Source organism: Eschrichtius robustus, chromosome 9 (assembly GCF_028021215.1).
Source record: "Eschrichtius robustus isolate mEscRob2 chromosome 9, mEscRob2.pri, whole genome shotgun sequence".
Lineage (NCBI taxonomy): Eukaryota > Metazoa > Chordata > Mammalia > Artiodactyla > Eschrichtiidae > Eschrichtius > Eschrichtius robustus.
Genome location: NC_090832.1, coordinates 70,131,946 through 70,146,494, shown reverse-complemented (window position 1 = coordinate 70,146,494; position 14,549 = coordinate 70,131,946). Strand labels below are relative to the sequence as shown.

Here is a 14,549-nt window from a genome sequence, read left to right as displayed (position 1 = left end):
TATGAAATAGGTAACTGGTTTGCATCATTACATCAATTTACATATAATTATATGGCCCATCTTTTGGTCAGTGGTTGCCTCTGTTCTTGGAACTCAGTATAGATGAAACTGTAGCAGGCCATTTTAAGATGCTCTCTTTTACAAGGACATACGTAGCCTTCCTCTTTCTTTTCCACTTATCTCTTTGTCCTATTCTGGGAAAAAGAACATTCATTCTACTCAATCTTAAAATCCTGACAAAGTTAAGGGGACAAAATACAAGGACATAATGGTATAATGATAATGGTATCATTATATCATAATGGTACAATGATAACTTAAGCTTAGGGCTTAAATGCCTACTATGTAGCTAATTTCTTGTCATTATTAATTAACTGAGAGGGTATTTTATCCAAATATTAAAGTTTTCTAGCCAACTCGTAAACAGGTATCAATGAGAATGACCAAACTCACAAAAGAGATATCTCTCTGAATCCAAGAAGCAACTATAGGTTGTATGTAGTCCTAACCAGTAATTCTCTATCACTGGGGGGCCTCGAATGGAAACAAGCAAAAAACCAAAACCTGCAAAAAAAATCTAGCAGGTAAATATGGTACAATAGTATTCAAGTATTAGATAGGTGGAAAATCTCTAAGATCCCTTCAAAAACTGATTTTCTAACTACAATCTAACTACAATCTTATTCTTTTATTTGCTGTTACAGAATTAAATTTGAACTTCATTCCAAATTTTTCTTAAAGACTGCCATAATTATAGTTATTAGAATAAACATCAAGACAGCATGAGAATACAAATATAATCTGCCATGTCAGTATGTAAAATACAGATTTTAATTTTATTATTTAAATCCATGGGAATAATAGGTTAAATCATATATTAAGGTTAATTTCAAGGACTATTCCATAAATTGAAGAGTATCTTTTTTTGTATATTGACAAAGCCAGTAACATTCTAGATCATTACAAATATATTATACTTAACTCTTTTCTGGAAATTGGAACTGCAGATATTGACTTGATCAAGTATTCTGGAGGAAGATCCAACACTCTTGAAAGCTAAAAATCAAAAAGAACAAACAGCACAAGACTGTTAATATATTTGTTCCAGATTCAATAGAATGCTACTCAACAATTGAAAAAAAATATTGAGACACAACACAAATGAGCTACAAATGCACTATGCAATGTGACAAAAGCCAGACTCAAAAGGCTATATAATGTATGATTGTTTATTTGACATTCCGGAAAACCGAAAACTGTAAGGATAAAGATTAGATCAGTGGTTGCCAGGGGTTGAGGATGAGAAAAGGGTTTGACCATAAATAGCCAAATAGAACTGTTTACCAAAAAGGATGAATTTTATATTTATAAATTTTAAAATAGATTTTAAAAACTTTTTATTTATTTATTTATTTATTTTTACAAAAAAAGAAGGGATGGGAGATTAACCAAGATGGCGGAGTAGAAGGACGTGCTCTCACTCCCTCTTGCGAGAGCACCAGAATCACAACTGGCTGCTGGACAATCATCGACAGGAAGACACTGGAACTCACCAAGGAGGATACCCCACGTCCAAGGACAGAGGAGAAGCCACAGTGAGACGGTAGGAGGGGCGCAATCAGAGTACAATCAAATCCCATAACTGCTGGGTGGGTGACTCACAGACTGGCGAACACTTATACCACAAAAGTCCACCCACTGTAGTGAAGCTTCTGAGCCCCACGTCAGGCTTCCCAACCTGGGGGTCCGGCAACAGGAGGAGGAATTCCTAGAGAAACAGACTTTGAAGCCTAGTGGGAATTGATTGCAGGACTTTGACAGGACTGGGGGAAACAGAGACCCCACTCTTGGAGGGCACACACAAAGTAGTGTGCGCATCGGGACCCAGGGGAAGGAGCAGTGACTCTGGGAGAGACTGAACCAGACCTACCTGCTGGTGTTGGGGGGTCTCCTGCAGAGGCGGGAGGTGGCTCTGTTTCACCGTGGGTACAAGGACACTGGCAGCGGAGGTTCTGGGAAGTGCTCCTTGGCATGAGCCCTCCCAGAGTCTGCCATTAACCCCATCAAAGAGCCCAGGTAGGCTCCAGTGTTGAGTTGCCTCAGGCAAAACAGGGAGGGAACCCAGCCCCACCCATCAACAGTCAAGTGGATTAAAGTGGATTAGAGCTCTGTCCGCCACAGCAACAGTCAGCTCTACCCACCACCAGAGCCTCCCATCAAGCCTCTTAGATAGCCTCAACCACCAGAGGGCAGACAGCAGAAGCAAGAAAAACTACAATCCTGCAGCCTGTGGACCAAAACCCACAGTTACAGAAAGACAGACAAGATGAAAAGGCAGAGGGCTATATATCAGATGAAGGAACAAGAAAAAACCCCAGAAAAACAACTAAATGAAGTGGAGATAGGCAACCTTCCAGAAAAAGAATTCAGAATAATGATAGTGAAGATGATCCAGGACCTCGGAATAAGAATGGAGGCAAAGATTGAGAAGATGCAAGAAATGATTAACAAAGACCTAGAAGAATTAAAGAACAAACAAACAGAGATGACCAATACAATAACTGAAATGAAAACTACACTAGAAGGAATCAATAGCAGAATAACTGAGGCAGAAGAACGGATAAGTGACCTGGAAGACAGAATGGTGGAATTCACTGCTGCGGAACAGACTAAAGAATAAAGAATGAAAAGAAATGAAGACAGCCTAAGAGACCTCTGGGACAACATTAAACGCAACAACATTCGCATTATAGGGGTCCCAGAAGGAGAAGAGAGAGAGAAAGGGCCAGAGAAAATATTTGAAGAGATTATAGTTGAAAACTTCCCTGACATGGGAAAGGAAATAGCCACCCAAGTCCAGGAAGCGCAGAGAGTCCCATACAGGATAAACCCAAGGAGAAACACGCCGAGACACATAGTAATCAAAATGGCAAAAATTAAAGACAAAGAAAAATTATTGAAAGCAGCAAGGGAAAAACGACAAATAACATACAAGGGAACTCCCATAAGGTTAACAGCTGATTTCTCAGCAGAAACTCTACAAGCCAGAAGGGAGTGGCATGATATACTTAAAGTGATGAAAGGGAAGAACCTACAACCAAGATTACTCTACCCAGCAAGGATCTCATTTAGATTTGATGGAGAAATCAAAAGCTTTACAGACAAGCAAAAGCTAAGAGAATTCAGCACCACCAAACCAGCTCTACAACAAATGCTAAAGGAACTTCTCTAAGTGGGAAACACAAGAGAAGAAAAGGACCTACAAAAACAAACCCAAAACAATTAAGAAAATGGTCATAGGAACATACATATCGATAATTACCTTAAACGTGAATGGATTAAATGCTCCAACCAAAAGACACAGGCTTGCTGAATGGATACAAAAACAAGACCCATATATATGCTGTCTACAAGAGACCCACTTTAGACCTAGGGACACATACAGACTGAAAGTGAGGGGATGGAAAAAGATATTCCATGCAAATGGAAATCAAAAGAAAGCTGGAGTAGCAATACTCATATCAGATAAAATAGACTTTAAAATAAAGAATGTTACAAGAGACAAGGAAGGACACTACATAATGATCAAGGGATCAATCCAAGAAGAAGATATAACAATTATAAATATATATGCACCCAACATAGGAGCACCTCAATACATAAGGCAACTGCTAACAGCCATAAAAGAGGAAATTGACAGTAACACAATAATAGTGGGGGACTTTAACACCTCACTTACACCAATGGACAGATTATCCAAAATGAAAATAAATAAGGAAACACAAGCTTTAAATGACACAATAGACCAGATAGATTTAATTGATATTTATAGGACATTCCATCCAAAAACAGCAGATTACACGTTCTTCTCAAGTGCGCACGGAACATTCTCCAGGATAGATCACATCTTGGGTCACAAATCAAGCCTCAGTAAATTTAAGAAAATTGAAATCATATCAAGCATCTTTTCTGACCACAATGCTATGAGATTAAAAATGAATTACAGGGAAAAAAACGTAAAAAAGACAAACACATGGAGGCTAAACAATACGTTACTAAATAACCAAGAGATCACTGAAGAAATCAAAGAAGAAATCAAAAAATACCTAGAGACAAATGACAATGAAAACACGACAACCCAAAACCTATGGGATGCAGCAAAAGCAGTTCTAAGAGGGAAGTTTATAGCTATACAAGCCTACATAAAGAAACAAGAAAAATCTCAAGTAAACAATCTAACCTTACACCTAAAGAAACTAGAGAAAGAAGAACAAACAAAACCTAAAGTTAGCAGAAGGAAAGAAATCATAAAGATCAGAGCAGAAATAAATGAAATAGAAACAAAGAAAACAACAGCAAAGATCAATAAAACTAAAAGCTGGTTCTTTGAGAAGATAAACAAAATCGGTAAGCCATTAGCCAGACTCATCAAGAAAAAGAGGGAGAGGACTCAAATCAATAAGATCAGAAATGAAAAAGGAGAAGTTACAACAGACACTGCAGAAATACAAAGCATCCTAAGAGACTACTACAAGCAACTTTATGCCAATAAAATGGACAACCTGGAAGAAATGGACAAATTCTTAGAAAGGTATAACCTTCCAAGACTGAACCAGGAAGAAACAGAAAATATGAACAGACCAATCACAAGTAATGAAATTGAAACTGTGATTAAAAATCTTCCAACAAACAAAAGTCCAGGACCAGATGGCTTCACAGGTGAATTCTATCAAACATTTAGAGAAGAGCTAACACCTATCCTTCTCAAACTCTTCCAAAAATTGCAGAGGAAGGAACACTCCCAAACTCATTCTATGAGGCCACCATCACCCTGATACCAAAACCGGACAAAGACACTACAAAGAAAGAAAATTACAGACCAATATCACTGATGAATATAGATGCAAAAATCCTCAACAAAATACTGGCAAACAGAATCCAACAACACATTAAAAGGATCATACACCACGATCAAGTGGGATTTATCCCAGGGATGCAAGGATTCTTCAATATACGCAAATCAATCAATGTGATACACTATATTAACAAACTGAAGAAGAAAAACCATATGATCATCTCGATAGATGCAGAAAAAGCTTTTGACAAAATTCAACACCCATTTATGATAAAAACTCTCCAGAAAGTGGGCACAGAGGAAACCTACCTCAACATAATAAAGGCCATATATGACAAACCCACAGCAAACATCATTCTCAATGGTGAAAAACTGAAAGCATTTCCTCTAAGATCAGGAACAAGACAAGGATGTCCACTCTCACCACTATTATTCAACATAGTTCTGGAAGTCCTAGCCACGGCAATCAGAGAAGAAAAAGAAATAAAAGGAATACAAATTGGAAAAGAAGAAGTAAAACTGTCACTGTTTGCGGATGACATGATATTATACATAGAGAATCCTAAAACTGCCACCAGAAAACTGCTAGAGCTAATTAATGAATATGGTAACGTTGCAGGATACAAAATTAATGCACAGAAATCTCTTGCATTCCTATACACTAATGATGAAAAATCTGAAAGAGAAATTATGGAAACACTCCCGTTTACCATTGCAACAAAAAGAATAAAATACCTAGGAATAAACCTACCTAGGGAGACAAAAGACCTGTATGCAGAAAACTATAAGACACTGATGAAAGAAATTAAAGATGATACCAACAGATGGAGAGATATACCATGTTCTTGGACTGGAAGAATCAACATTGTGAAAATGAGTATACTACCCAAAGCAATCTACAGATTCAATGCAATCTCTATCAAATTACCAATGGCATTTTTTACGGAACTAGAACAAATCATCTTAAAATTTGTATGGAGACACAAAAGACCCCGAATAGCCAAAGCAGTCTTGAGGGAAAAAAATGGAGCTGGAGGAATCAGACTCCCTGACTTCAGACTATACTACAAAGCTACAGTAATCAAGACAATATGGTACTGGCACAAAAACAGAAACATAGATCAATGGAACAAGATAGAAAGCCCAGAGATAAACCCACGCACCTATGGTCAACTAATCTATGACAAAGGAGGCAAAGATATACAATGGAGAAGAGACAGTCTCTTCAATAAGTGGTGCTGGGAAAACTGGACAGCTACATGTAAAAGAATGAAATTAGAACACTCCCTAACACCATACACAAAAATAAACTCAAAATGGATTCGAGACCTAAATCTAAGACTGGACACTATAAAACTCTTAGAGGAAAACATAGGAAGAACACTCTTTGACATAAATCACAGCAAGATCTTTTTTGATCCACCTCCTAGAGTAATGGAAATAAAAACAAAAATAAACAAATGGGACCTAATGAAACTTCAAAGCTTTTGCACAGCAAAGGAAACCATAAACAAGACGAAAAGGCAACCCTCAGAATGGGAGAAAATATTTGCAAACGAATCACTGGACAAAGGATTAATCTCCAAAATATATATAAACAGCTCATTCAGCTCAATATTAAAGAAACAAACACCCCAATCCAAAAATGGGCAGAAGACCTAAATAGACATTTCTCCAAAGAAGACATACAGGCGGCCACGAAGCACATGAAAAGATGCTCAACATCACTAATTATTATTAGAGAAATGCAAATCAAAACTACAATGAGGTATCACCTCACACCAGTTAGAATGGGCATCATCAGAAAATCTACAAACAACAAATGCTGGAGAGGGTGTGGAGAAAAGGGAACCCTCTTGCACTGTTGGTGGGAATGTAAATTGATACAGCCACTATGGAGAACAATATGGAGGTTCCTTAAAAAACTAAACATAGAATTACCATATGACCCAGCAATCCCACTACTGGGCATATACCCAGAGAAAACCGTAATTCAAAAAGACACATGCACCCGAATGTTCATTGCAGCACTATTTACAATAGCCAGGTCATGGAAGCAACCTAAATGCCCATCAGCAGACGAATGGATAAAGAAGTTGTGGTACATATATACAATGGAATATTATTCAGCCATAAAAAGGAACGAAATTGAGTCATTTGTTGAGACGTGGATGGATCTAGAGACTGTCATACAGAGTGAAGTAAGTCAGAAAGAGAAAAACAAATATCGTATATTAACGCATGTATGTGGAACCTAGAAAAATGGTACAGATGAGCCAGTTTGCAGGGCAGAGGTTGAGACACAGATGTAGAGAACGGACATATGGACACCAAGGGGGGAAAACTGCGGTGGGGTGGGGATGGTGGTGTGCTGAATTGGGCGATTGGGATTGACATGTATACACTGATGTGTATAAAATTGATGCCTAATAAGAACCTGCAGTATAAAAAAACAAACAAACAAAACAACTAATACTAAACTTTCATTGGGTTATTTGTATGGAAATATGTTAATATAAATGTTTCAGACATTACATGAAATTTCTAAAAATCTTATATGTTCTGGTATAATGTTATAAGTCATAATCCTAGTTATTACCTTAAAATGTATATCTCAGAAATAACTAATTTTCTTGTCAACTGCATTATTATGAACTTTCATCAAATCTTTAACTGTGGTCACTTTTAAGTCTTTTGTCATTTACAGACAGTTCTGGGTGTACTCTGATGCTTTTGCAAATATGTTCCTATAAAAGGGTTTCATCTTTAAGAAATTCATGGAAAAGAGTCTGACAAGTACAGGTTTCTGGTAACTGACTGTACTGCTGAACTGAATGAATAAGCATTTTCAGAACTCTAATGAAAAACTGATGAACTCATAAAAGTGCTAACAAAAGATCAAGATGAAAAAAAAAAATTTAATTACATGGGACTGAGTGAACTGATGAGGATGAGTATAATTTTTGTGACTTTCTGTCTGAATTAAAAAAAAAAAAATCCAACAAGGACTCAGAGGCAAAGAATATACAAATCAATTTTCACTGCAAAGTAAAGGAGCTGTTACAGTGGAGGATTACTGGACTGAATGTAAATATTATGACATAGTATGAGTGTGTTTCATGTTTGGTAATTGCAATCATTGTTGCTTTTGTTGTGGTCATCCATGTACAATGCTTGGTGTCAGTCTATTTATCTCTTGTAAAAATAAAATACAGTGTGTGTGTGTGTGTGGGGAAAAAAAAAAAAAAAGAAGGGATGAACTGCTGGGACCAAAGATAATTTGCTTTTTAATTCACTCATAAAATCTTTTTGTGTTAGGCACTGTTTTAGGAGTTGGCGATACAGCAGTGAATAAAAGAAACAAAAATCTCATGCTATTTAAATAAACAAGCAAACAAATACATAATGGGGGGAAAATCTGACCCCCAGGCTCTATCAAAAGTTTACTCACTTGTTTGTTTGTTTATTTATTTATTTATGGCTGCGTTAGGTCTTCGTTGCTGCGTGCAGGCTTTCTCTAGTTGCAGTGAGCAGGGGCTACTCCTTGTTGCGGTGTGCGGGCTTCTCATTGAGGTGACTTTGTTGAGGAGCACAGGCTCTAGGCGTGTGGGCTTCAGTAGTTGTGGCATGTGGGCTCAGTAGTTGTGGCTCGTGGACTCTAGAGCCCAGGCTTAGTAGTTGTGACTCTCAGGCTTAGTGGCTCCACGGCATGTGGGATTTTCCCGGACCAGGGCTCGAACCCGTGTCCCCTGCATTGGCAGGCGGATTCTTAACCACTGCGCCACCAGGGAAGTCCCTAGTCACTTGTATTTTTGAAAAGCTCACTGAATGACTGTAATGCACAGTCATAGTTGTGAACTATTGCCTTCATCAGGAACTCAAATTATGCCTAATTTTTCTTTGAAACAATCCTATGACTTTCATACTATTATAGCCTTCATTTCATGAATGATGAAACTGAAGTACAGAGAATTTATGTAACTTGCTTAGGTGGAAAAGCTGGGATGTAAACACAAGCTATCTATAACCAGAACCTACCTTCAACCCCTATGTCGTATCAATACCCTTTCAACAAGAAATGCATGAAAACGAAACAGTGAAAATAGCAGTACAGCCATAATAAATTTAAAACTGTCTTCATCTTTCTTGCCCACTTCCTCAATCCTTACGCAGCCTCTGCAATGGACAAGTCATGGCTGGTGAGAGAGAAGGGAAAGGGAGTAATGGGGTAAATAGGAAAACTAAAGAATGTAAGAAGCAATCTTAATCTTCCTCAGAGGGGTAAGTGTTCAGAAGGAAAGGAATAAAACTAAAGTCACTATCTCCATTATTAGTAATAATATTTACCCTATTATCAAAAGAAATCGTTTGTTGAATTTCATTAACATAAAAAAAAGGTCAAAACTTGCAGACCAGGAGCTGTCATTTACCTTTAAGATACTCTATATATTTCTGCTGATCAAGTATGTGTTGATTTTTAAATTTAAATCTCAGAGTACAGTCTTTATTTTTAAATTCTAGCCTTTAGGAACTGAATTACTGTATCCTTTACAAAAAAGTCTTTTTTTCCTTAAGATGCTTTCCCAGAAGTGGATAAATACTTCCAAAGCACTTACAGAATAAAGGCTGTAACTATTCATGTTTATATTACAAAATGTTCCTGCCAAGACAGATACATCAGTAATAAAGATTCTATTATAATTTCTCTTAAAAAAAATTCAAATTCCAGTTCCACTTTTACTGTCTATGAGCCCTTGGGAAAGTCATTTTACATCAACAAGCTTAAGTTTTCACATCTGAAAAATGGGGATAATAAATCTATTAATAATAAGCTAGGGCTCTTGTGAGGACTAACAAAATTGTGTCATGTAATAAGCACGTAATAAATATTATTTCCTTCTTCCTTTAAAAGGTTTTATTTTGGGAGACTTCCCTGGTGGTCCTGTGGTTAAGACTCTGCATTTCCATTGCAGGGGGCATGGGTCAGGGAAATAAGATCCCGCATTTTGGACATAATGTCTTTCAAACTTACCCATAACCTTCTCCTATAAGACCTTCTGCCTATCTTAGATATAACTAAACTCTGCTGGAAAAAAAAAAAAAAAAAAAAAAGAATGTTGTTCACCATCCAGTTATACATGGATTAAGTCATTAGCCACTGCAGTTTCTGACCGAAAATGAACCCTGAGAGGAGTTCAGGACAAAAAACAGGATGAAGCACACTGTACTGTGGAAAAACAGGCCCCTTAGATAGTTCTATGTACATCTCAGGAAGAATTTTAATAAAACCAGATTCTTGCATCTTCCCATATCTAGAAAAGCACCAAAATCATTAACAGAGATATCTGTCCCTTGTGACTAGCTGTCATCTTTTACTGAGACGTAAGCTTGACTGCACATATTCCCCAGCCAACAATCATGATTAAACTGGCTCCTCCCCCTACCTCTTTGGAGTTTACTCAGAGCTACTGAGTGGCTGTCTCCCAGGATACAGTCATCAGTAAGGTCCCTGAATAAAGCTGAAACTGACAACTCACACCTCTTACACTGTGCATTTTTCATTCAACATAGGCCAATTTTTTAATCTTTATCTCACAAATAAGTTGTGAACTTTGGAATGTAAACATATTACCTAGGACCAACACAAAAAATTCTCTGATACAAACTAAAAACTACTTAGAGTTTATTTCTTCTACCATACCTCATTTGCTCCAAAAGAGCTCTGAGGGGGCTTAAACCATAAAAATAAAATGGAGGTATAAAATTGTGCCAGCAAACTCAAGCTAAAGATAATCAGACTTCTTGGCAACCAAGGTGCAAAGGGAATCTACACAGCACTTTTTACCTCGTAAGAGATCCAGCAAGTCAGTAGGAACAAAGTTTTCCTAAAAGTAAATTCTAAGACCAAGTTATATACACATGAAGATGTATAGACCAAAATAGAAAATACCTTCAATAGTAATTTTACAAAGGCACAGAAACATTCTTATATGATGTAAATTTTAAAAACCAAGAAGAAAGGGACTGGGGGATAAAGGAGGAATGGGGAGTAACTGTTTAATAAGGACAGTTTCAGTTTTGCAAGATGAAAAGAGTTCTGGAGATGGTTGGTGGTGATGGTTGCATAACAATGTGAATGTACTTAATGCCACTGAACTGTACATTTTAAAATGGTTAAGATAGTAAACTTTATATTAGAGAAATGCAAATCAAAAATAAAATGAGGTACCATCTCACACTGGTCAGAATGGCTATCATTAAAAACTCTACAAATAACAAATCCTGGAGAGGATGTGAAGAAAAGGGAAACTTCCTACACTGTTGGTGGGAATGTAAGTTGGTACAGCCACTATGAAGAACAGTGTAGAGGTTCCTCAGAAAACTAAAAATAGAACTACCATATGATCCAGCAATCCCCCTCCTGGGCATATATCCGGAAAAGATGAAAAGCCTAATTTGAAAAGATACATGCATCCCAATGTTCACTGCAGCACTAATCACATAGCCAAGACATGGAAGCAACCTAAAAGTCCATCGACAGATCAGGGGATAAAGAAGATGTTACATATATTCAAGGGGATACTATTCAGGCATAAAAAAGAACGAAATAATGCCATTTGCAGCAACATGTATGCAACTAGAGATTATCATACTAAGTGAGTAAGTCAAAAAGAGAAAGACAAATACCATATGATATCACTTATATGTGGAATCTAAAAACATGACACAAATGAACCTATCTATGAAACAGAAACAGACTCACGGACATAGAGAATAGAGTTGTGGTTGCCAAGGGGGAGAGGTTTGGGGAGGGATGGAGTGGGAGGCTGGGTTTAGCAGATGTAAGCTATTATATATGGAATGGATAAACAACAAGGTCCTACTGTATAGCACAGGGAACTATATTCAGTATCCTGTGATAAACCATAATGGAAAAGAATACAGAAAAAGTATATATATGTATACATGAATCACTTTGCTGTATAGCAGAAATTAACAGAACATCATAAATCAACTATACTTCAATAAGACAACAAACCATAAAAAAAGATGTTAAATTTTATGTTATGTGTATTTTCCCACAATTAAAAACAAAACCCAGAAAGACTTTGGGATTAAGTAGTGGAAAGAAGTCTTCTTTACATAATCTCCCATTTCCTACCCATTATCAAAGTAAAATGAAAAGGAAGGAAGAAAGGAGAGGAGAAAGAAAGGAAGGTAGGTCATAGGCTGGTTGGTTCTCCAGCAAAAAATACACATGATAGGCAAAGCCCAAAGTTATAAACTTCAAAAGTGGTAACCAAGCAAAGATACATCAGATTCTGAGAAGAAATGGGGCAGCCCTGTTTGGCAAGGCTCCTAAGCTGAATTAACAATTCTCATTAATACCCAAATCTGGAGAGAAAACACTGAATGAATTCCATCATTTTTTTCATCTGTGTCTGAGAGATGCTACAGAACTGCAGGAAAGAATGAGTAAAAGAGAGAAGTGATTTCCAGCACAAGTGAAGCTTCTAGGGCAGAATCTGAGGGCCTCCCCAATGGAAACACAATACATTCCCCAATTACAGGGAGTAAATCCTGATATTGTGCTGCATGGGCAGGAAGAATCAGAGGAGGAACTTTTATAGGAAGATGGAAAGATATCAGAACTAGCTAGCAAAAATATGCCAAGTCAGAATTCAGGAGTAACATGTACAGGTCACTACGACCTCCTGGAGAGACAAAAGAGGAGTGGAAAGCTGCAGAGTTTATATTTTTGTAATCAAAAAAGTGAGGTGAGCCAAGAACAATTCTGAAATGGAGAGTGAAGAAGTCACCCACACAATGCGGAAGCAAATATAAAGTCTGGGCAGAGCTGTCAAGCGCTGGTAAATGAAAAATAGGCATGAAAAACAGACAAACAAACTGAAAAAGAGAGAGAGATACGGAGAGGGAGGGGCAGGGACTGAAAGAAAAAGACAGTATGAAAGGAATGTGGCATACAGGACATCAAAGAACTCTAGAAGAAAAATATAACAATACATTCTTCATAAGGGCTTCCAGATTTGTGAATAAGCAAGAACTGAAAGATGGAAAAACAAGAGTGAGATAAAAAAGGAGTCTAAAGATTAAATAAATTGATGATCAAACATTTATTATAGAACTATTAATTAAGAAACACAAAGAGTGTACTCAGAATTGAAAATAAAAGTATAACATATAAGGGCTAAGATAATCAGATAATACAGATTTTAAAAAACATAAAGAGATCAAAGATAAATAAAACTGGGTACAAGATAATCCAACTTTAGGATAACTGGTGTCCCTAAAATACAAAAAGCAGCACCAAAGAAGCAAGCAGACAGGAAGACAGGTACATTGGTTCTCCAGCAGCATTAAGGACAGAGAGACAAAGCACAAAGCCACACTCTTCAAAAAGTGATAGTCAAGAAAAGATACAAAAGATTCTCAAGCAGAATGGAGCACCCTTATTTAGCAGGGCTCCTACCTTAGTCTTATTTCCCAGAAGCCATAAAGATGAATGAATAAAACCCAAGAAAAATAAAAGTATTCATAGATATATATCTTGGATCCCCAAAAGCAGGGCCTGGGAAAAGGACTGTGCGCAGGTAGGTAGTTTATCTGGGAAGTGATTGCTAAGGGCAGAAGTGATATACTGGGGAGAGTGAGAGAGGAGAAAAAGTAAATACAAGATTGTGCTATCAAGTTCACTGCTATAGGCAATAGGGGCTTAATTTCTATCTTACTTTTCAAGAGGCATACACAATGTATATCAAAAGTGTCTATCCAAAAATAGGGAGCAGGAGCTTCTATCCCCCAGTGACTGAGGGGTGTCCTTGAGGGTGTTCACTCCACCACACTTAAGCCAAGTATGGGTTGGTAGCAGGCTTTTTGACAGCATGAAGTGCTGTTAACAGTAAGTGGATGGAAGCACATGTGAAACTGTTCACTTAAGTGGCAGCTAGAACCAGGTGTGACCAAGGTGATAGGAGATTGGGCATAATAGCCAATAAAAGGGAAATCCTCCCTGAAATTAAGAACGAAATCTAAATTGTATATTACTGCAATGGCACACCACTCAGCAGTAAAATGAAAGAACTGGACCTCTGTGCACCATTATGGATAAATCTTTTTTAAAATTTGAAGGAAACAAACAAAACCCCAAGTTGCAGAAGGATAATTACAGTTTGATTACCACTTATATAAAATTTAGTAACTTGCAAAAGAATACTATTTAGGGATACATTCCTAGGTAGTAAGTCACATGCACAGGCATGATAAACAAAACCTCATAAGTGAGGAAAGAGAGTTTGCATCCAGGGATGGGTACCCAGGAGATTTTAATAGTGTTTGTAATAGTTTATTGCTCAAGCAGGGTGAAGGGTACATGGATACTAACAGTATTCTTCTCCATGATTAAATATTTCCTAAAAAACAAAAAAAAAAAAGAAAGAAACAAATGGAATCTATAGATCAAAATAAATGACTATGTCAGGAAAACATAATACAGAAAATTCAACACTGAGACACATCCTGGTCAAGTCACTAAATTTCAAAAATAAAGCACCCAATCAAGAAAACTCCAGAGATGAAATAAATGTACTTTACTTTGTAGCCATGTTACCTAATCACAAAGATCATGATCTGGTTAAAGTAAATAATTTAGCAATGATATTGTATAGGGCAAAAT

General features: G+C 37.1%; 1 protein-coding gene across 1 annotated transcript in view; it reads right to left on the bottom strand.

Annotated features, from left to right (window-relative positions):
* The window catches only part of RARS2 (arginyl-tRNA synthetase 2, mitochondrial), an 86,730-nt gene that overhangs the window by 57,291 nt on the left and 14,890 nt on the right, over positions 1-14,549 (bottom strand). Inside the window, exon 2 of the mRNA XM_068550867.1 lies at positions 983-1,056. Coding sequence (XP_068406968.1) covers positions 983-1,056 — 74 coding nt within the window. The remainder of the gene's footprint in view (positions 1-982; positions 1,057-14,549) is intronic.